The sequence below is a fragment of the Porites lutea genome, chromosome 11, assembly GCF_958299795.1.
Source record: "Porites lutea chromosome 11, jaPorLute2.1, whole genome shotgun sequence".
NCBI lineage: Eukaryota > Metazoa > Cnidaria > Anthozoa > Scleractinia > Poritidae > Porites > Porites lutea.
In genome coordinates this window covers 22,854,376-22,875,741 of record NC_133211.1, presented here as the reverse complement: position 1 = coordinate 22,875,741, position 21,366 = coordinate 22,854,376, and the positions used below count along the sequence as shown (strand labels likewise).

The following is a 21,366-nucleotide window of genomic DNA, read 5'->3' as shown; positions in this document are numbered from 1 at the left end:
AAATTTTTCAGAAACAGCCAAAGCCGCGGGCCGAGAACCGGATGCACGCGGTCAACAGAGGTTAGTCTAAAATAAGCCCTTGAAGTTACATAATAAACGAACTATCCAAGCTAAGATCTCACCTCGTATATATTGCACCAAGAAACAACGCTCAGATCTGAATAAACCCCGACATATGGTTATCTTTCTCTCATAGATTATTCCGCACATTATTTCTGAGATGTCACGCGCGACTGAAATCACGGCTTCGCGCCTCGGTGATGTGACAAATGCATGTGATAAACAAACCGTCCTTTGTCTTTTGCTCATTTCAAATTATTGAACCGGCGGTAGCTGTGAGCTTAAATGCGCTTGATTTTAATGTTTGTTACGATCTTACAAAAGTACGCTTCAACTCTGCGGATTGTCTGAACACGTAGATGTTGCTTTTATTAAGAATCAAAAATGGGTATGACTCCTCAGCGACTGCTATGTTTGTGAGTATTATATACAACTTCCCTCTAAATGCATAACATATTACTAAGACGCTTAAATATACGCCATATGAGAAACAAATGAAGGGTAGTAAACATTTATATACTCCCGCCTGTACGGCAATTTTAGTTTTTACAGAATTCCTTGCTCAACCTCACTGTTTTGTATGTGATCTCACGTCACCGGCCTCATTTTTTTCATTCTCGCGTAAATTTGATGGTGTTATTCTAATGTTGTTCTTTATCAGCCAATAATTAATGTACAGGCGTAGCCTGCAAGCTTCTGATGATATTTGAGTAAAGCCGTGAATATAATAAGCAATGTAAGTTACATGTATGTAGATTATTATTTACCGGTGACGTCACTAACGCTATACCCTGTTGAAGCCGAAGATTGATAGCCTGTGTATACAGCCCCCCCCCTCCCCTCCATTTTTATTGAGGGGAGGGGGTCTGTACTAAAGATTGATTTGAGCATTTCTGAAAAATTCCATACGAATTTCCTGATAATTCTTAGGGAAATCAACGCAAAGTAATCGGCTAACAGATAATTCTCGTGAAATCCTAGCCTAGGACTGTGTGGAGAAATTTCGCCGAGGTAAATCTTCAGAGTAATTTTCGACGGTTTTGCATTCATTTTATTTCATGAATTTAAATGGTATTTCCATCCTGTTTTTGTACTGTTTTTATGCTCTTTCGACCGATTTTTGTACTGTTTTCAGACAACTCTAAGGCTATTTTCTTACAATTTTATACTGTTTTTGCATTTTTGCATCCCATTTTTGATGTATATATTTTTTTCTTCTTCTGTGGTATTTTAATACTATTTTCAAAGTACTTTTATTGTATTTGCAAATACGAGTATTTTACTAAATTTCGAAACTCAGCAGCTGGCCATAGGGTGTTATATAAATTTAATAAATAAAAATACGTAACTACCTAAATTTATATAACAACGTAAAAATATTTATCAGCGGCTGGCATAATGAAAAAAAACAGCATTATATAATTTTGTAATAAAAATACATAACTTTAAATTAAAATAAATCGTTCTAAATCTATAATGTTAAATCGATTTAAGACTTAGTCTATTTCTTAAATCGATTTAAGCTTATATCGATATAAGCTTAAATCGATTTAAGACTTAGTATATTTCGTAAATCGATTTAGGGTTAAATCGATATAAGCTTAAATCGTTCTAAGACTTGGTCGTTAAATCTATTTAAGGTTAAATCGATTTAAGACTTAGTCTATTTCTTAAATCGATTTAAGCTTATATCGATATAAGCTTAAAGTATTTCCATCCTGTTTTTGTACTGTTTTTATGCTCTTTCGACCGATTTTTGTACTGTTTTCAGACAACTCTAAGGCTATTTTCTTACAATTTTATACTGTTTTTGCATTTTTGCATCCCATTTTTGATGTATATATTTTTTTCTTCTTCTGTGGTATTTTAATACTATTTTCAAAGTACTTTTATTGTATTTGCAAATACGAGTATTTTACTAAATTTCGAAACTCAGCAGCTGGCCATAGGGTGTTATATAAATTTAATAAATAAAAATACGTAACTACCTAAATTTATATAACAACGTAAAAATATTTATCAGCGGCTGGCATAATGAAAAAAAACAGCATTATATAATCTTGTAATAAAAATACATAACTTTAAATTAAAATAAATCGTTCTAAATCTATAATGTTAAATCGATTTAAGACTTAGTCTATTTCTTAAATCGATTTAAGCTTATATCGATATAAGCTTAAATCGATTTAAGACTTAGTATATTTCGTAAATCGATTTAGGGTTAAATCGATATAAGCTTAAATCGTTCTAAGACTTGGTCGTTAAATCTATTTAAGGTTAAATCGATTTAAGACTTAGTCTATTTCTTAAATCGATTTAAGCTTATATCGATATAAGCTTAAATCGATTTAAGACTTAGTATATTTCGTAAATCGATTTAAGGTTAAATCGATATAAGCTTAAATCGTTCTAAGACTTGGTCGTTAAATCTATTTAAGGTTAAATCGATTTAAGACTTAGTCTATTCCTTAAATCGATTTAAGCTTATATCGATATAAGCTTAAATCGATTTAAGACTTAGTATATTTCTTAAATCGATTTAAGCTTAAATCGAGATAAGCTTAAATCGATTTAAGACTTAGTCTATTTCTTAAATCGATTTAAGCTTAAATCGATATAAGCTTAAATCGATTTAAGACTTAGTCTATTTCTTAAATCGATTTAAGGCTTAGTATATTTCTTAAATCGATTTAACCTTAAATCGATTTAAGCTTTAAATCGTTTTAAGACTTAGTCGTTAAATCTATTTAAGCTTAAATCGATATAAGCTTAAATCGTTTTAAGACTTAGTCGTTAAATCTATTTAAGCTTAAATCGATAAAAGCTTAAATCGTTTTAAGACTTAGTCGTTTATTTCTTAAATCGATATAAGCTTAAACCGTTTTAAGACTTAGAGACTTTTAAGACTTATTTACAGTTAAATCGATTTAAGACTCAGTCGTTAAATAATCAATTTAAGCTTAAATCGATTTAAGATTTCGTTGAATTTGGTTTAAGTTAGTTTTGATTTAAGGCTTAGTATATTTATAGTTAAATACGAATAAATGTACATTTCAGGCACATTGCTCGTTGGGCGTAATTATTAGACAACGGCAGTGCAATTGCGTTCTTTGAACTTCTTTGTGATAATTAATTCAAACCACTTTCTCGCAAAAAAGGCAGATATTAATAGGGGTGCAATCAAAGTGAACGAGATATGAAAAGACAGTCCTTTATACATTTAGCAGATCCCGGATTTCAATAGTTATAAGAGATTTGGCCTTTGGTTTTCATCTGTATTGTGCACTGAGTGTAAAAGTGCCATTTTATAAGTCTTCTATAACTTTTAGACTTTTAAATAGAGATAAGTTTAGTTTTCGTCCACATGTATTTTTCGGAGTGGTAAAAGTAGGATTCCGAAAGAAGTACTTTGAGACTAATAAAACAGAGTCATAATTAGAAGTCACAATGTCAAGGGGACGTAATTTTTCAAAATGTCTTAATACAACGATGAATATAATTATATTCAAAAATTAATTTACGACCCAGTCTTAATTATCATATTGACTCCATAAATCAACTTATTTAAATAGACTTACAATCGATCAATTTGACTGAATATCGGCATTAGCGAAATCGATTTAACTATAAATATACTAAGCCTTAAATCAAAACTAACTTAAACCAAATTCAACGAAATCTTAAATCGATTTAAGCTTAAATTGATTATTTAACGACTGAGTCTTAAATCGATTTAACTGTAAATAAGTCTTAAAAGTCTCTAAGTCTTAAAACGGTTTAAGCTTATATCGATTTAAGAAATAAACGACTAAGTCTTAAAACGATTTAAGCTTATATCGATTTAAGCTTAAATAGATTTAACGACTAAGTCTTAAAACGATTTAAGCTTATATCGATTTAAGCTTAAATAGATTTAACGACTAAGTCTTAAAACGATTTAAAGCTTAAAATCGATTTAAGGTTAAATCGATTTAAGAAATATACTAAGCCTTAAATCGATTTAAGCTTAAATCGATTTAAGAAATAGACTAAGTCTTAAATCGATTTAAGCTTATATCGATTTAAGCTTAAATCGATTTAAGAAATAGACTAAGTCTTAAATCGATTTAAGCTTATCTCGATTTAAGCTTAAATCGATTTAAGAAATATACTAAGTCTTAAATCGATTTAAGCTTATATCGATATAAGCTTAAATCGATTTAAGGAATAGACTAAGTCTTAAATCGATTTAACCTTAAATAGATTTAACGACCAAGTCTTAGAACGATTTAAGCTTATATCGATTTAACCTTAAATCGATTAACGAAATATACTAAGTCTTAAATCGATTTAAGCTTATATCGATATAAGCTTAAATCGATTTAAGAAATAGACTAAGTCTTAAATCGATTTAAGCTTAAATAGATTTAACGACCAAGTCTGAAAACGATTTAAGCTTATATCGATTTAAGCTTAAATCGATTTAAGGCTTAAATCGATTTAAGAAATAGACTAAGTCTTAAATCGATTTAACATTATAGATTTAGAACGATTTATTTTAATTTAAAGTTATGTATTTTTATTACAAAATTATATAATGCTGTTTTTTTTCATTATGCCACCCGCTGATAAATATTTTTACGTTGTTATATAAATTTAGGTAGTTACGTATTTATATTTATTAAATTTATATAACACCCTATGGCCAGCTGCTGATAATGATCCAAAATATATTTTGAAGTATAACATTTTAATAGCGTTTTAAACAGGTTAAAACACGTTTAAAATCAGTCGAAAAATCTATCAAAAATATATTTTTGTTCCTATATGAAACCTGTTTTTTTTTTTTCAAAAAATACGTTTAAAATTGCCATTAAAAATAGTTTTAAAATAGTATAGCAAATTAAAATATGTTTCTGAAACTGTTTTTATCCTGTTTTTATTCCGATTTATAAGGTATTTAAAAACTGTTTTAGACTTGTTTTGAGCCTTGCAAAAGCCCTGGAATTTTTTATATATTTTAAAAGAATATTAAAATACTTTAAAAATTCTTTTTTAATAGCGTTTTAAACAGGTTAAAACACCTTTAAAAGCAGTCGAAAAATACATTAAAAATACACTTTTCACCCTATTTAAAACCTATTTCGCAAAACAGGTTAAAAACAGTTTTCAAAAATAGCTTAAAAATACATTCAAAACGGTGTTGGATTTGGTAAGGGAGCTGAATTTGCAATTGATAAAAAAACAGTAAGCAGCTTTAAAGAACAAATTTAAACTATGTTTTATTAAAAAAACTTTTAAATATGTTTAAGTTTTGGTGTGAATGAGGCTCTGGTTAACCTCCTCAGTTGAGAATCACTGACTGAAGACGAAGCAACACCGGCCACCTGCGTTTAAGAAACGTTAACCACATTGATTTGTAGTTTTACACTTTCGTTGCCTGCGTGCAGACGTCTCCTATTTCCTTTGTTGCTCGCAGGCAAACACTTTCGTTGAAGTTTAGTAAATTGTTTGATTTCCTTAAATCCCACTGGTCAGTATTAACTCACTGATATTGCATGTGAAACATAAAAAGATTATGTAACCAATAATTGGTTTTGAATTTGCCTATATTTAGCGATAGCCAAAATCTGCCGCATCGCGTTATATAACTGATTTGCAAGTTTATCTGTTTCTCGGGCATTAATCCTTTCTAACCACTTCTCACCTATAAGACCAATATCTTAGTTTAAAAAACTGAAAGGGACATCACCGACAACTTACATAAGAGCCCCATGAAACTGAGAAAAAAGACGATATCTCGAGTGTTTCGTCCAGTAAGACACAAGACCAATAAAACAGAGATCCGGCCTACATTGGGTCAATGCCACGAATTGGTAATCAAAATTACACAAAAGTTGTTTTGAATCACTCACGTGACTAGAGCCTCCTAAAAACACGTCACTAAAACGTAGGAACGTCATTTACACTGCTTGGGACGCTGTAACGAGGCGGGTTTGCTCGTTATCGCTTTTAAAACTGACCAATACTGTTTATATCCCGCAAAGACTTTGCCTCGTAATCCGCTGAAAAAGCTAGCGAACTCGAAAACCAAGACCTTAAAAAGTGTTGCAAAAAAATGCTTCTAAATATGGTAACCCACTTTGTATGAAAGATAGTATCTCTTTATCCTCCAAAGATTTCGTCCAATTTTGTTCGGAATCTTTAAAAAACACGTTGCATCACAATGACTGAGTAAAACTCGTTTGCAAGGGGACGAAGCAAGACACCGCAAGCGAAACGAAAAATAGAAATATATGACAGATACATTTTTAAGATAACGATAGATTCACTTCATGTCATTTGCTACATTTTCCTCTAAGTTTTCCTTCCTTCATGGGTAATTAATAACATTGTAGCCCCCATCCCCAAACTGCCGGTTAACAGTAGATTAAAGTCCTTTTTTACCCCAGGCCCTAGGAAAGATTATTCCGCGAAACGACCTGATTCTTCTTGAATATTTCACAAAGAAAGATGAAAATCCAGTATTGTCATTTCCATGTAATTGTGCCATATATTTCCATATTTCGTTCTCCTTTGTGTTATCAGTTGGTTTGCGTGTTTCGTTTCAGTTGAAGATCGTGTTACGTAACGTATAGAATAGAATTTTAGTTTCTGGCATTTTGAACGAGAAATGGACTTTGCTGGATAATAAAATGTAAAAACATGCAAACAAGCAATCATCACCCCGGTGTGATGCTAAAACTTGTAGTTGCTACTGGTGAATTTTCAGTACGTGGCATTAAACCGTTCAGTTTCTTCGAGGTCTTAAGGTGATGTTTCAAGGGACGATTCGCAACGATGATTTTTAACCCAACACAGCGTTGCAACAACATTGTTGCGACATCCAACACTGAAACGCTGTGTTACGCTAAAAATAGTCGTTGCGAATCGTCCAGTATAACATCGCCTTTAAAGGTTTCGAGGTCTTGGAGGTCTTGGTTTTAGAAATAGAAACAAACCTACGCAACAGAAATAAACCCACCCTAACTTCCGGTAGGCAACACAAAGAAGGATTTTGAACACGCCAAATAAAACCACAACAACAATCTAAACAGGAAAAACCACAAACCAAAAGGAGTTTATTTAAATCTCTATCAGTAGTACTTACATCAGGCGTAATTTTCTCTTTCTAAACGGGAAAGGTTCAGGTTTTTAGTCTGCTACTGTTCATTAGCAAACAAATTTCTAAGACTCAGTGACAAAAATCGCACCATCGGGCACTGATCGCAGAGGAGTTATTTAAATTGTGACCTTGATTGTTGATTGTAGTTAAATTTTACAGTTGATACCGTGCATCGCCTTTGTCTTCCCCTATACTGTAGAATCGAACAAACCGTCATTGGATCAGCTGTGCGATCGTGTTACAAACCTGGTAAATATTATCCAATGCTCCGGAAAAACAGCTGAAGGTAATGATTGTCCACGAGTAACAGCTGCCTCGCTCAGAGAGCTCCGCTTTCCAAGATGTTCGTTCCCAGCAAGCATTGGAAAATATTTCACGAGATTTGTAACACGACTGCATTACGGTTTGATAGGTCAAGATCGTATTCGATTCTACAGTAAACAGAGGCGATACTCAACTGTAAAATTTAACTACAATTAAGGTCACAAATAACTGCCGCATCACGTTACAACACTGTTTTTTAATAAATGATTTGCTTGCTTGTCGATAACTTGTCGGTCATGAGTCATTTATACCCATTATCGCCCACAAACCATTTTTTACAGCTTTTAGTTGGCAATAGTGAATAACATAAAGTTATATTTTGACAAAGAGGGATTATTATATGGTTAAGTTTCACCACCGTACGTATACATTGTACAATGAGGCCAATATTTCAGCAATACATGTAGCAAAGTCACTAGAACAGGTAAAATTGAAATGGCACGCAAATAAGGAAACTACAAAGCAAATTAAAGAAGCTAAGAAATCAAAGAAGTTTAATCCGGATCTAAAAACTTAGAGAAGAACTTCCAAAAAAGGTTTTAAAGAGTGTATCACCATTTTGGGGGGTTTGGAAGGTTTTTACACGAATTCGAAATGGCTTCAAAACCCCACAAACTCGCTAACCCGGTAACCTCTTCGACATAAGTACATCTGTAAGTGTTTACATGAGACCTATAAGCTTCACCGCCCAGTTCAGTTACCCCCACTTCCCCGATCCTGGGTCACCTTAGTGAATATACAAGTCGCTGTCTATATCTATGTCAACAGTGAACCAGGCTCATATAAACTCATATTACTGTCCTATCAATAAGGCCTGTTTGTTGGGTTCTTTGAATGTATACATTTCGTGATAGCTGTATACATCACAAGATCACAATATCTTGCTTATTGATCCCTCTATTTCTTTATTGCTGATTGTCTGTAAGCAATTGTTCTTCCTGGAGCTATATCTAACTCAGAGACACGAATTTTTTGTCTTTGTTTTTAGTAGAATCACCTTCCGAAGGAGCAAAATAATTTTTTTTCCACGATATTTGTAAGGCTCGGGGGTAAAAAGTTCGGATAACCGCGTTCCATACAATGTATGTCTAGGATATTCTGAATTTTCTACTAGCTTACCCAGAATTTTGTTACCTAGGTTTTGTTTTCTTTTTTTTTTTCTTTTTTTCTAAAGCATGGAAAAACCATTTATTTTATAAGTACTGAGATTTATCCACATAGATGACAGTGATGAAAAAATCGTTCTGTTCAATCGGCGACACGAACCAACTATGCACAAACGATGAAATTTCACTAGTGAAAAAGCATCGTTCGCGGCGTCTGATTGGACGAATGATGTTTTTCACTAGTGAAAAGTGATCGTACGACAAGCCACGTCATCCTTGGCGCGAAAACTGGCAAGCCGCCTTTTTATTTTCAAGATGTCGGAAAGGTTTGTGGACGTCGGTTCAGTTGACAATTTTATTGCAGAACAAGAAAACAAAGCCTTATTACAAAAAACACAACGAGATGTAAAACTTTTGCAAACCTTTTTAGGAACCAGGAATGAACTTAGAAAAGTTGAAGAAATTCCAGCATTGGAGTTAAACAAATACATCTGCGAGTTTATCATTTCGGTCAGAACCAAAGATGGGAAAGACTATGAGCCTTCTTCGCTCCGAAGTCTACTGGCAAGTTTTGAACATCTAAAAAAGAACAGCTACTTTGCCAGTATCATGAATGACCTCGTATTTGAGAAAACAAGAAAAGTCCTCCTGTCCAAACAGAAAGAGTTAAAGAAGAAAGGAAACTGAGGAAACAGGCCAAACGCTTCGATAGTAGTGACAGTGGAGGACAGTGACGATGAGTAAAAACATTGCTATGATATGAATATGTTGTTATGTATCACTAGCTTTAAAATTTCCTCTTTTCCCTTTACTGAAATTTTGAAAAGAAAATGTTGAAGTTTTTACGCTTTCGAGTGAATAAAACTCATTTCATTGTCTAGAAATTTTGAAAAGATGTTGAATTTTTAAAGAGCGTATGACTGAAATAAAACTCATTTCATTGTCTTATCGCTGTTAATTGTCATTATTGTTTGAAAGAAATCTCAGTACTTATAAAATAAACAAACAACTTCATGGTTGGTTCGCTTGTACGATTTTTATTCACTTGTTGTGAATAAAAATCGTACGCACTCACCAACCATGAAGTAATCTCTATTTGTGACACCTCTGACGCATTTGGAATCATTCGGTCGTTCGACTGCCCCTGCTATAATTGTCGTAACCCGTTCATATTAATAGGATGTCTAGAATGCGTGCAATTAAATACTGGTTTCCCGCTCCATTGACTTACCGACTGCAGAACATTTTAAGATTAACCACCCACAATGTGAGCACAGTTACTGACATGACATATTACTAAGGTGAATAAATAAATGTATCCCGTTAAATTCTTAACGCAATTTTTTGAGGTACTGAATGATTCAACAACGACTCAGATATTAACGTTCGTCTTACCCCTCTGCCGGAGTGTCAACGTCAGTTGCGCCAAAGTTTAAAGGGACAATAGAATTGTGTCTTAAAACGTCAAACTCGTTAAGATAATTAATACGTTAAACATTATTTCCTCAACTGTGTCGCCTCCAATGATTGAACTCCGTATTCTTTATATCAAATCCTCGTACTAATATCCCAAACAAAGAGCCTTTTGCACGCGGTGTTATAAAGACGAAGTCGACAAACGAATTAGCAAAAGTGAGACGGCAAACAGAAGTTAAATCGTCTCGTTAATAAAATACATACGTCAGTAATCGCCGTCAAAAAAGAGCGTGTCAGCAGATATCAATTGGCTAATGAGTTTGTTTGAAAAGACAAAAAAGATTAAGGATCATTAATATCCCTCTTTCGTCACAAAACAAATGAATAAACAAAATATTGCTTTTAACAGTCCTCTACTGTTTCCGGAGGTATACCTGAAAATAGCACTCAGTTCACGTAAGTAAAGATGTAAGCTTAAGCGGTAAGAAGACCCTTTGTAATATTGCTTTTCAGGTTATTCAACACCGAGAGACCTCGCCCCTCCCCCTTAACAAGAGGAAGTCAGATAAAAATGATATAAAAGGAAGAAAGTTGCTCAGATAAGTTCACTGCGAGCAGCAAGCTCACTAGAAAAGATACCGAGGCCTCAAGTCAAAGGATTCTTAGACTGCAGTATCTTTGTTTCTCTACTAAAGCTTCGATAAGGTACTTATTCAGAAAGTTTTCTCTTACATTATATTCATCATTGTTGGTAAATAAGTTGAACAGCTTTTAGTTAAATACTGCTCTTAAGCATAGTCCTTGATCTAAGTCTAGACAATCGTTACTCTTTTTACGAAGGCATTGTGCAAATGTTTTATTCAATGAGTCAACGTTTACGAAGAAAGATTGTTGTATTCGATGTTGTTGTCTCTTTTCAAGAATACTTTAAGGTGTTTAGTTTCTTAAGTCAATGATGAAAGCTGAACTGAATTAGGATATTCTCTTTTTCGCTCGTACGAGTAGGTTGTCTGAAAAAGAATCTTTTTTAAGCTTTGTTAGGTTTTATCTTGTATAGTTGTGTTCAAGCCTTCAATTTACCCATGACCTCGGTTGTCTTCAAGCATTTAATAGATATTTTAAGTCTGTTTGCCCTCAACAAATCGTTGCTGAATAGTCAGAGAGTCAAACTAGCTTTCCAGTGGTCCTGCGATTCAGGGTCAGTTCACTATGACCAATTGAGCTAGATTTACTTTAATTTTGGTCGCTGCGAGGTTAAATCCTTGCCCGTGATTGTAACCAAATGGTTGATTCCTGCCATGTTGTTTGACCTGATAGGTTCTATTTAGATTATTAATTTCAGTGATCCAGATTATTTGATTCAGCGCATGCCGCTTAGTGCAAATAAGTTTAGCATTATTTTACAAGGCAATACTGATTCATCAAAATATCCATTTTCTTGTCTCAACAGTCGGAAAGGCAGAAGCAATTAAAGAGAAAATGAAGGCAACAAGGTATTATGCTACCGTTTTTACTTTCACCTAGGAAAACAGGGAAGAAATATAAGAAACTATAGTTAACTACTCAGGGGCCGACAGTCACTCTCTGCCTTCGAAAACCTAACATTTTTCTGTCACTTAATTTACAGGCGGTAAAGCCTGAGGCTCTGTACCACTTTTTCCTATTTTCAACATTTTGAAGTTGCCTGTGATCGTTCACTAAACAGAGACTCGGCATAAGTGGGCCAAATTCTATTTGATAAATAGAACCAATTATAGACAAGTGCGATCAATTGTTAATAATGCGGACACATAGCTCGGTCCCTTCAGTTTCCTTATTACGTGAGTGTGACTTGTATTCTAATTTATCAGTTCACTACTTTCACAAAGACCATAATGCGCCTTGTTTACCCCCCAAAATTTTGCATAACTCTTGTTTCCAGTTTCTCCTGGGTATAACAGTCGTCCCAAGGAAATCCAAGACAATGGTTATGCAAAATGTTGGGGATAAACAAGGTGCATTATGGTCTATGTGAAAATGGTAAATTTCATTGCCCACCTAAATTGGTACATCAACAGTTCAGAGACCTTAACCTTAATTAACGTAATTTTGTTTTGTTATTTAAAACTGACACTTGAGAATGGAACTGAAAAAGATCAGTATTTTTGAAATTGCACCACTGACTGTCTACAAGTCTTTCTCCTGGAACCTTTTGCTGAGTTTATTCTTGACTGCTTTTACGTTACTTTTTGACTCCCAGTCACAGTTACGTTTTCAATTATTGCCAAAGTGTAATCAGCATACCCAAGTTCAACTATTCACAAAGTTAAATTGCATTGGTGCGAGTTAATAGGCCCTTTGCAGTTAGTCATGGTACAAAACAGCTATGGGTACATGTACATCATGGGCCCTTTCCATTCAACCAAAACGTCCGGTTTTAATTTTTGGCAACTTCCAGTAGCGAATGGAACAGCACTTTCCAAAATTTCCAAACCAGAGGAAAACCTCGCGAGGTATACCCAAATTTTCGAAAATGCCTTTTCCCGGGAGTTTCCTTTCCATTCAACTTTGCTCCCAGAATTTCCAGAATTTTCGGTTAAATGGTTCGCATTTCGGAAATTCAACAGTTTCCAGAATTTCTGGAAACTTTTCCGGAAATTTCTGTACCATTGCCGCTGTTTCCAAATTTTCGAAAGTTTTGGTTGAATGGAAGGCGCCCCGGCCATGTAAAATGGTAACTTGCTTTGTTTGTCTCACCCCAGTGCGTCCCTTGCTCTCCAGCATGGCTGTTTTGTACCACGTGAATGACTATCCGTAAAGGGCTTATTCAGAGCCATCCAAACCAGGTGTTTTGAAAAAATGAAGTGGCTTTAATACAAACTCGGAATTTAAACTTGTAAAAAGTGAGCGTTTTTACCCTGAAAGCTAAAAGCTTCAAGTAAAAAAGTGTGGTAGTCCTGATCCATCAAACAAACAAGAATCCCTAAAAATGCTATAAACCATATCTAAATACAACAAAACCCAGCGACTAAGAAACTGGTTGTTAAGAACCTGTTAGGCTAAAATTTTCCAATTGGGCCCTCTCTATACAAGGACCTGTTTAGCCTAAAATGTGAAACAGGTTCTTATTTTCTAAAGTCTATGAAAAAAATTCTGTACACGTGGGAAAATAATAAGAGTGTAAGTCGACATTAAGGATCCTCTTTGGACACATTAGTGCCTTATTCGCGGTTCCAACAGCAATTGTAATTGTATACAGGTTTTACCCGAGGAATGAACTGAATACTACTACAATATATTTTTCTTCAGAAAATAAGAACCTATTTAAGAACTTAAATAGCCTAACTTTGTACAAATTACCATTTACCAAAGAACCTGTTTAGGCTAACTTGGGAGAATGCAGGTGTTCTGCGGGATTTAGGTATCTTAGGTTAATTTTAGATTTCCGGTCTCTTTGTTTCCATTTCAGCATTCTCCTATGCATTGCTGTTATTGTTGGCATTTATGAAGTACGCCAAGCATCGTCTTCTGAAGCAGCAGCCAAACTGGTTTTGAAGATACTGAAGAATAGAGCAAACTGCGAAACACCCCTTAAAACGGCTTTAGCATGCCTACAACGCAAGTACCGCACATTTGACGGCACATGCAACAATCTGTGCAACATAACTCTGGGATCCGCGGAACAACCTCTGGAGCGTTTACTGCCACCCGACTATGAAGGACCTGTCGGTGTTCAAGCACCACGAAGTTTGGGAGTTGATTTTAAGCCACTTACAGATCCCAGAAAAATTAGCGTTGAAGCTTTGGAGAACAACGATACTGCGACTATCAATGGCACTATTGTGAATTTTACCCACCTGACAATGACCTGGGGACAATTCCTAGATCACGACGTCACCTTAACAGAGCTGCCTGAAGGCTTAGATTGTGGGATAAACAATGCACCATGCCAACCCATTCCTGGATGTGTTAACATAAAAATCCCGAATGGTTTAGAACTGTTATTTAACGACTCTGTACAATGCATTCCTCTTCCCAGGTCTGTGAGAGACCCAGATGGTAACCAGGTTAGTGGAGTATTTAACTTTTTCATAAATGTCCAGTGATACACAGAGTAGTGTCTATTTCATATGGTTTCCCACAGGCAGCCCAAGCTCAGTATGAGAGTTAAATCATTAATACGTTTGGTATCCTATTGCGTAATCTTCAAAACGGTCGTGAACTTAAAGTGCTTAAATGGAAATAAGGTAAGAGATTCAAGAAGATCAATACTCGCTGGAGTTTCCAACAAAAAAATGCTTAACTTTATTAAGTTAGTTATTGTTTGCTTCCTGTGTGATTTTTTTCCCGATCTGATCCGATTTTAGGAGGAGAAACACAGGGATGAAAGAAATAAAAAATTGCTAAATTCGCATCAGTACACATGAAGCATGTTAATGATTAAACTCTCATACTGAGTTTGGGCTGTCTGTGGATTTCCCAGAGTAGGAAAGTTTTCCAGACGCGAGAACCCTTAAGAATAGGACACATACTAGGTTTTGAGTGAGAGTAGGACTAAACGTTGTCAGTAAAAGTTATGCATAATCGAAACAGGCCAGACTAGGCTGCCGTTTCCGCGAACATCTTCAAGGTGTTGAAAGAGACGCATCGAAACCAGTAGCTCCCACTTTAATCTTGCAAATAAGGCCAGCCAAAACGTGGTAATCATCTGCAGTGTCACATGACACTAACAAAAGACTCCAGGGTTTGAATGACACTCAGAGTCCATGGAAAAGCATTATTTACTCGTTGGCATACACTATTATCATTCGATGCAAATTTTTCTTCCTTTTCATTGGCCTAGAGCCCACCATGTGACCTGCAAATAACTCCAACAAATAATGGTCTTTTCATGCGAAATGTCGTCCAACTGTGTTTGGCTACAAACAATCTTCTGCTTAAGGTTAAATGACACCTCGCTTTTCTCCTCCTTGCAATCGCTCTTCCGTTAAAATGGCAGATTGCTTCCAGTCCATGAGTTTATTTAAATTTATTAATATGTTCAGTACTCAACCTAGTCTAATAATTGTCAATTTTATTTTTCATTTGAAATAAATATTATCTCTTATACCAATAACGTCTTTATTATTTCAGATAAATATTATCACCGCTTATGTTGACGGGTCACAAGTGTACGGATCAAGCGATGAATTAGCTAAACAGCTTCGAAGTCCCAAAGGCCATGGACTTCTAGATACGGTGCCACTGAGAAACATTGGAGGCCTACCAAGACTTCCTGATGCTAGTGAAGAAGCTTTCTGTAGATCTCCCAATCCAGAAGAAAAACCTTGCTTTATTGCTGGCGATGCTCGAGTCAATGAAAATCAAGGTAGAAAAGACATTCTCTTTTTAAAAATCTTTCAAATCACCAATCAAAATTCAAGTCAAAAGAAAACAGAGTCGTATTATTTAAAATAGTATAAGTGAAAGTGCCGCCCAAGACGCATGATTCGTTTTGTGTGTTTTCTCATCTTTCTATTCATTTCATTAATTTACAATCACTTAACTTATTAAAGATAAAGGGAGAAAGAATGAATGAATGAAACAAAAGAAAACTAAAGAAAGAGATAAGATAGAATGGAAAAGGGATATAGCTAAACTACAGTTAAAATAACCTTTAAATCAAAGTACCCATTTTTGATCGATGAAACCCGATACCTCAGGTACAATTTGTACTGTAACAAGTAAGGTTTGACTGACATGTACGTGTAGCATTTCACGGCGCTCACTTAGAATATAGCCTGCGAACAGGCTCCTAAGAAAAGCGGACAAAAACAAATTGGCGAAGGAAGCAAGCCTATGTGGACAGGAATGCCCTTAAAGCCGGTGCATTCAAACGTAAAAACAAACTAATTTGACAAGTCTAATTACCTTATTGACAAATTTGTTAGAGGATGATTGCAAGTGGGCGCGCTACGTAGATAGATGATAGATAGATGCAAACTGGTACGAAACTGGACAGTATTATAGTAATTAGCTAACAAATTCTAAATTTTCATTCAAAACTCGTCTCTTAATCAGCATAAAGGAATAACCGTGGAGTAATTTTATTGCAGCTCTTATGGCGATGCACACTTTGTGGGTTCGCGAGCACAACCGTATTGCAACAAACCTTAAATTGCTCCGTCCCTACGCGGATGACGAGACACTGTTTCAAGAGGCGCGTAAGATTGTAATAGCAGAGCTTCAACATATCACCTATAATGAGTGGCTTCCAGTATTATTCCCCAGTAAAGAATTGGTAAGAACTTTATCAAAGTACGTTATATCCGCACCGATGATGAATCCTCTTACGGCCTCTTGAACTAACTTGTTCTTCTGTTGATAATCATTTCACTAATATTGTTAGACATTTAATTAATTTAACTGATAGAACGTAATGTGGTTTAAGATTTGACTTCCCTAAAAGCATACGTGATGGGTAATGCGCAATTAATTTCCTGGGAGACCCACAGTTTGATGAGGCTAAAGAACTGGTAAACAAATTTCAAATTTTGAAGTTTTGAAGTTTAATTTTTTATTTTTCTTAATTCAGTCTCTATGTTGTTTAAAATAACGTTTTGGCTATGAATGTCAGCCTTAGTCATATTCTTGAGATGTTTTTAAGTTTAATTTTACCTTAACAGTTCTTCGAAAAAGGGTTCGTACTGAAAAAGAGTCATTGTGTGACTGTCAGCTCAATGCCAAGAAAAAGAAATGTTGACCAGTGCAGAGAATAAGTTTTTGTTACAATAACAAAAACAGTAAATTTTAAAATCATTTTAAAAAAAATTAAATAGTTTAACTCTCACGGAGGAATTCGTTCCGAAATTTTAACTTCGCTTTAAAATGAAATACATTTGCACTTTGTCTAGTATTTTACTGATTCGCTAAAAATGCTCCAACTTAGGAACTGATAAATGCGTCATGTTGTCAAAGTGACAATTTTGCATGATTCCTACCTTTGCAATCATTTATTCCTTTATTTCTTTCTTTCTGTTCTAACGCTTGGCCCAGCGTGCACGCATGTTGAGCTCTAACTCTTTTTAAGCTAAGTCTAAACTAAGGGGGCCTCCATACTTGGAAAAAAAACGGCCACTTAACTGATAACTGATCGGCGAAAGCACACACATTATTTACGTCATCCTTGCCCCGGCATTTAATACAAGAGAGCGCATTTTAAAAATGTTTTTATATTTCTTTTTCAGAGAAAACAATTTGGTGTTCTTTTAAAACCTAAAGGAAAATTCTTCACTGGATATGACCCCGAAGTGAATGTGCAATGCACCAACGTTTTCTCTACATCCGCTCTGAGAATGGGTCACAGTTTAATTCGCGCCGTTTTTGATTTGAGATCAGCCGACGGCACCTTTAGTCGATTTAGAGGATCTGATCGGTCCCTGCCTAGAGACATTCGTTTTGCTGAGCCAGTTGACTTCTTTAGACCAGAAAGGTTTTTTAACAAAAATGAACAAAGCGTCTTTACAAGAATTTTGTTCGGGCTGATATTTTTCGTGGCTCAGACTCCTGATCGGTAAGTATAGCGCTCTTTAACCCTTAATGATATTTAGACTGGGCCTGATTTAGGTCCCTAGGACTCTAACTCCAGCAGTGTAGTATTTTTACTGACGCAGCACGCTAGCAACACACCAGCACTGCCCTGTCCATTTCCTGACCCAAGCATATCGGATCCATGTAACCAAGAATGCAGTTATAGCTTCCTCTCTCGCCAAAGGTCTTCACAGTCAGCTCGCATGAAGTTCAAACCCCCATACGTTGTGTTCTTTTATACTCCATCATACCCTTTTGTGTCGTACAATCTTAATAGCCTCATATGGTTAAATTTTCATGACAACGCTACATGACTCCCTCATAGTGTTACATGACTCCCTCATAGTGTGAACATAGCCTACCGCTGTGTTCACACTATATCTATAGTTCTTGCGTCGGCACGAAAACCATACTGGATAGGGCTTCTGTTCACACATAAATTATTCTAATGTGGTCTATCATGTGACATGGATTATCTCGGTTTCACTAATCGACACCTACATCCACGCATCAGCGAACACACAAGCTCAGCTCGTTGATCGGAAGGCACATCATGCGTGAAAGAACATGGGGCCGAGAAGCCAACCCTCACGGACAATTTTTCGGTCCTCAAAAAATGCAGAAATGAATTCAAAAGCCTTGTCTACGAGATACTATTTATACAAAAACTCAAACCATCACTGAACATTGAATCGGATTCGATTCGCGCTAAGCTTTTCTATCAAATACATTTACATAGGGTGGATTATTTGCAGCATACGACGGTATACCCGTCCCATTTGCCCACTGGAATTTTTTTTTTAAGCTCAAAAACAAAAAAAAATTCAAACGGGCAAATGCGATGTATATACCCGTATGCTGCAAATGAATCCACCCATAATAATGAAGCACGCACGAATGCAATCTTATTTATTCAAACTACACCTCTTTTAACAACTTTGAAACTTTACACTCTTGATAATGATGTTCCAAGCATCGGAAAGTCGAGTAACGCGTTCTTAAGTTCAAATTTTCTTGTTAAATCAGCTGCAAGCACTGAACTGACTATTGGACTTAAGTACAAAATTATTTTTAGTCCCCAGATGGCCTTGTAACTTTTTTGATAGAGTCATTGTTTGTGAACAACTGCTCCTTCCTTAATGTAGACGCTTAGTATTAGAAAGATGATTTCTCTAATAGAATCTCATTCCTTTTATAGTATCTTTGTGAACGCTGTACGCGAGAGACTCGTCATTGAAGGCAATATCTTTGGCGATCTCATGGCCATCAACATTCAGCGTGCTCGGGACCATGGCCTACCAGGTTACGCCCATTATCGAGAAGTGCTTGGATTGGGAGCTGTTAATTCTTTTGATGACATTTCGGATAGTTTCTCTTCAGAGCAGATTGCAAGATTTAAGTTAGTATACAAAGATGTCAAAGATATTGATGTATTTCCCGGCTGCATAGCAGAGACCCCCTTACCAGGAAGCCAGCTTGGACCCGTAAATACCCATCTTATACTAAAGCAGATGGGAAAGTTCCGCTCTGGTGATCGCTTTTGGTACGAGAGAGATGACCACTTGACCGCCTTTACGCTCAAACAGCTGGATGAAATAAGAAAAGTTACTATGGCTAGAGTCATGTGCGACAACCTTGACGGTGCCACCCGCATTCAGCCTTGGGTATTCAAAACAATAAAATCCCGCCGAAGTGTGGTTGACTGTGCAGACCTAGATTACGTTGACCTGAAAGAATTCAGTCAAGGTAACTTTTATCTATTTCAAATATTTCTAATATATCCTATTTATTTTCATCTTCCATCTGTAGACTAATATTATTACACTTGACGAGTTTTCTCTCGTGTTTGACAAACAGGAGACGCGGCATTACGAGTATGAGTTAGGCAGTTATATTAACGCAACGAGAGAGCTTACTCACAGTCGCTCACAGGGTACAGAAAGCAACACAAACTAGACGCCTGGAGGCGTTCAGTGTTCTGTCAAAAACTTCAGGATTTCTAGACATATATATGATATTTTATGACAACGAGAAGCTTGACAGAACAAACTACAGCTCATAGAAGTTGATTGCATTTTGATGTGCAAGGGTTGCACATCAGTTTTGATTTAAAATGTTTATAGCTGGTGTCAACTGTTTTTGACCAAGGATGGAAATGTGGCATTGAAAATAAACCATTTTACACTTGTGGGCTTGGTGTCCTAGCCTTTGAGTGAACATGAGGCTGGGGTTGACCTTGTTTTAACACAAACCTCTTTCCTTTTCTCATGGAAACTGTGCAAAAAAAAAGTCCTAGTTATCATAAAAACATCAGGATTTACATAGTAAACCAGGGAGGGTTGTATTGGTCAACTCCAACTTCGTTTTCGCCGTTAACTGTAAAATGGTCTATGATATGTTCAAATAATCAACCTCGGTTAAAATAATGTATTGCTCAATTAAGTTACACCGTGAGTAACTACTATTTTTTTCCTTTTCTTTAATTTTGATAGGAGCTGGGATGGAACCGATGGAAGAAACTGGTGGTGAAGAAAGTGCCGCTGCCTGAATCCTTCATCACGTGTGAAACCCTTACTTTTCTTATTCGTAATTTCACTTTATTCTAAGTGAAGATAAGATGATCATGCAAACCTTTAAGAGAGACGGCACCAGGCAAGAAACCAAGCATTTCTTCTATTCAAAACCTGGAGTTTAATCTCCTGCTTTATCAATAAAGTATTTGAATGAAATGCCACGAAGTCTGATGTAGTTAATAGCGGCGAATTTAAGGAAACGGATCTGTTTACCCTGACGTCGCCCTTTACTAAATACACCCTTTGACATGAGCCAGTTTGGGAAAATCCGTCAACACCACAAGTTGTATGGTCAGAGGCAAGTTTGTACCCTCCAACATACAAACGTCCGCAAAATTTCGCCACTTTGAGGAGCTATAATTATTTTCGTTTTTTTTTTTTTTTTTTCTAACAAATCACTCTCAAACTTGGAAATTTTACTAATTTTGAGGCACTTTTTCCAGTGGTGTCGACGGATTTTCCCTAACTTGTCCATGTCAAAAGTTGAAAAAAACCGTGGAAGGGTTTATTTCGTTTATCCTAACCCATCACTCCAAGTGGAAGAAAAGACTATCAACGTGTCCTCGCCAACAAACTCTAAACTTGGGCAGTCAGACTTCTTAGACTTCCCCGGATCTGTCAACATCTTCCCCACGCTCCCTGGATTTAACAGTCCATTTGTAGAAGGCCTAAATGTAATAAACGGCCCTAAATGTAATAAAGTCCTAAATGTAATAACATTTTGTCCTAAATGTAAAAAAAAGTCCTAAATGTAATAATAATTTGCCCTAAATGTAATAAACTCTTAAGTTGCCAATTACAGTAATTACTCGAAAAAGCGCCGCCCTCAAATAAGCGCCGCTTTTGGAGGTGGGGGGGGGGGGGGGGTTGAAGGTAGTTAGCGCCGCGGCGCTTATTCATGTAAATACGGTACTAGGCGGTATTACTATGGTATTAAGCTCCGCTCTCATAATTCGCGTAAATTCGGTACATTCACCGGTTAATGCACTGTGAAACTTAACGTTTACAAATAAATTGCTTGTAAACGGCAAAGTAACAGTATTTTTCTAAACAAGAAATATTTCAGCAATAGAAAGCTTTTTTCCTGTGTTTGCATAGCCTGATATAAACACTCGAGAGGTTGGGAGAATTCGAGAGAGTTATGCAAACCCTCGACGTCGTCTCGGGTTTGCATAACTGTCAAACAAACCCTCGA

At 35.9% G+C, this 21,366-nt stretch overlaps 1 protein-coding gene across 1 annotated transcript; it reads left to right on the top strand.

Annotated features, from left to right (window-relative positions):
- Nucleotides 1–10,594: 10,594 nt before the first annotated feature.
- Nucleotides 10,595–20,391, top strand: LOC140952787 (peroxidasin-like). The gene is made up of 8 exons (XM_073402234.1): nt 10,595–10,755; nt 11,501–11,543; nt 13,499–14,096; nt 15,163–15,397; nt 16,125–16,309; nt 17,256–17,581; nt 18,797–19,344; nt 20,091–20,391. Exons 2-8 carry the CDS (start codon nt 11,530–11,532, stop codon nt 20,144–20,146), a joined length of 1,962 nt encoding a protein of 653 aa, XP_073258335.1. The 5' UTR covers nt 10,595–10,755; nt 11,501–11,529; the 3' UTR covers nt 20,147–20,391.
- Nucleotides 20,392–21,366: the final 975 nt, after the last annotated feature.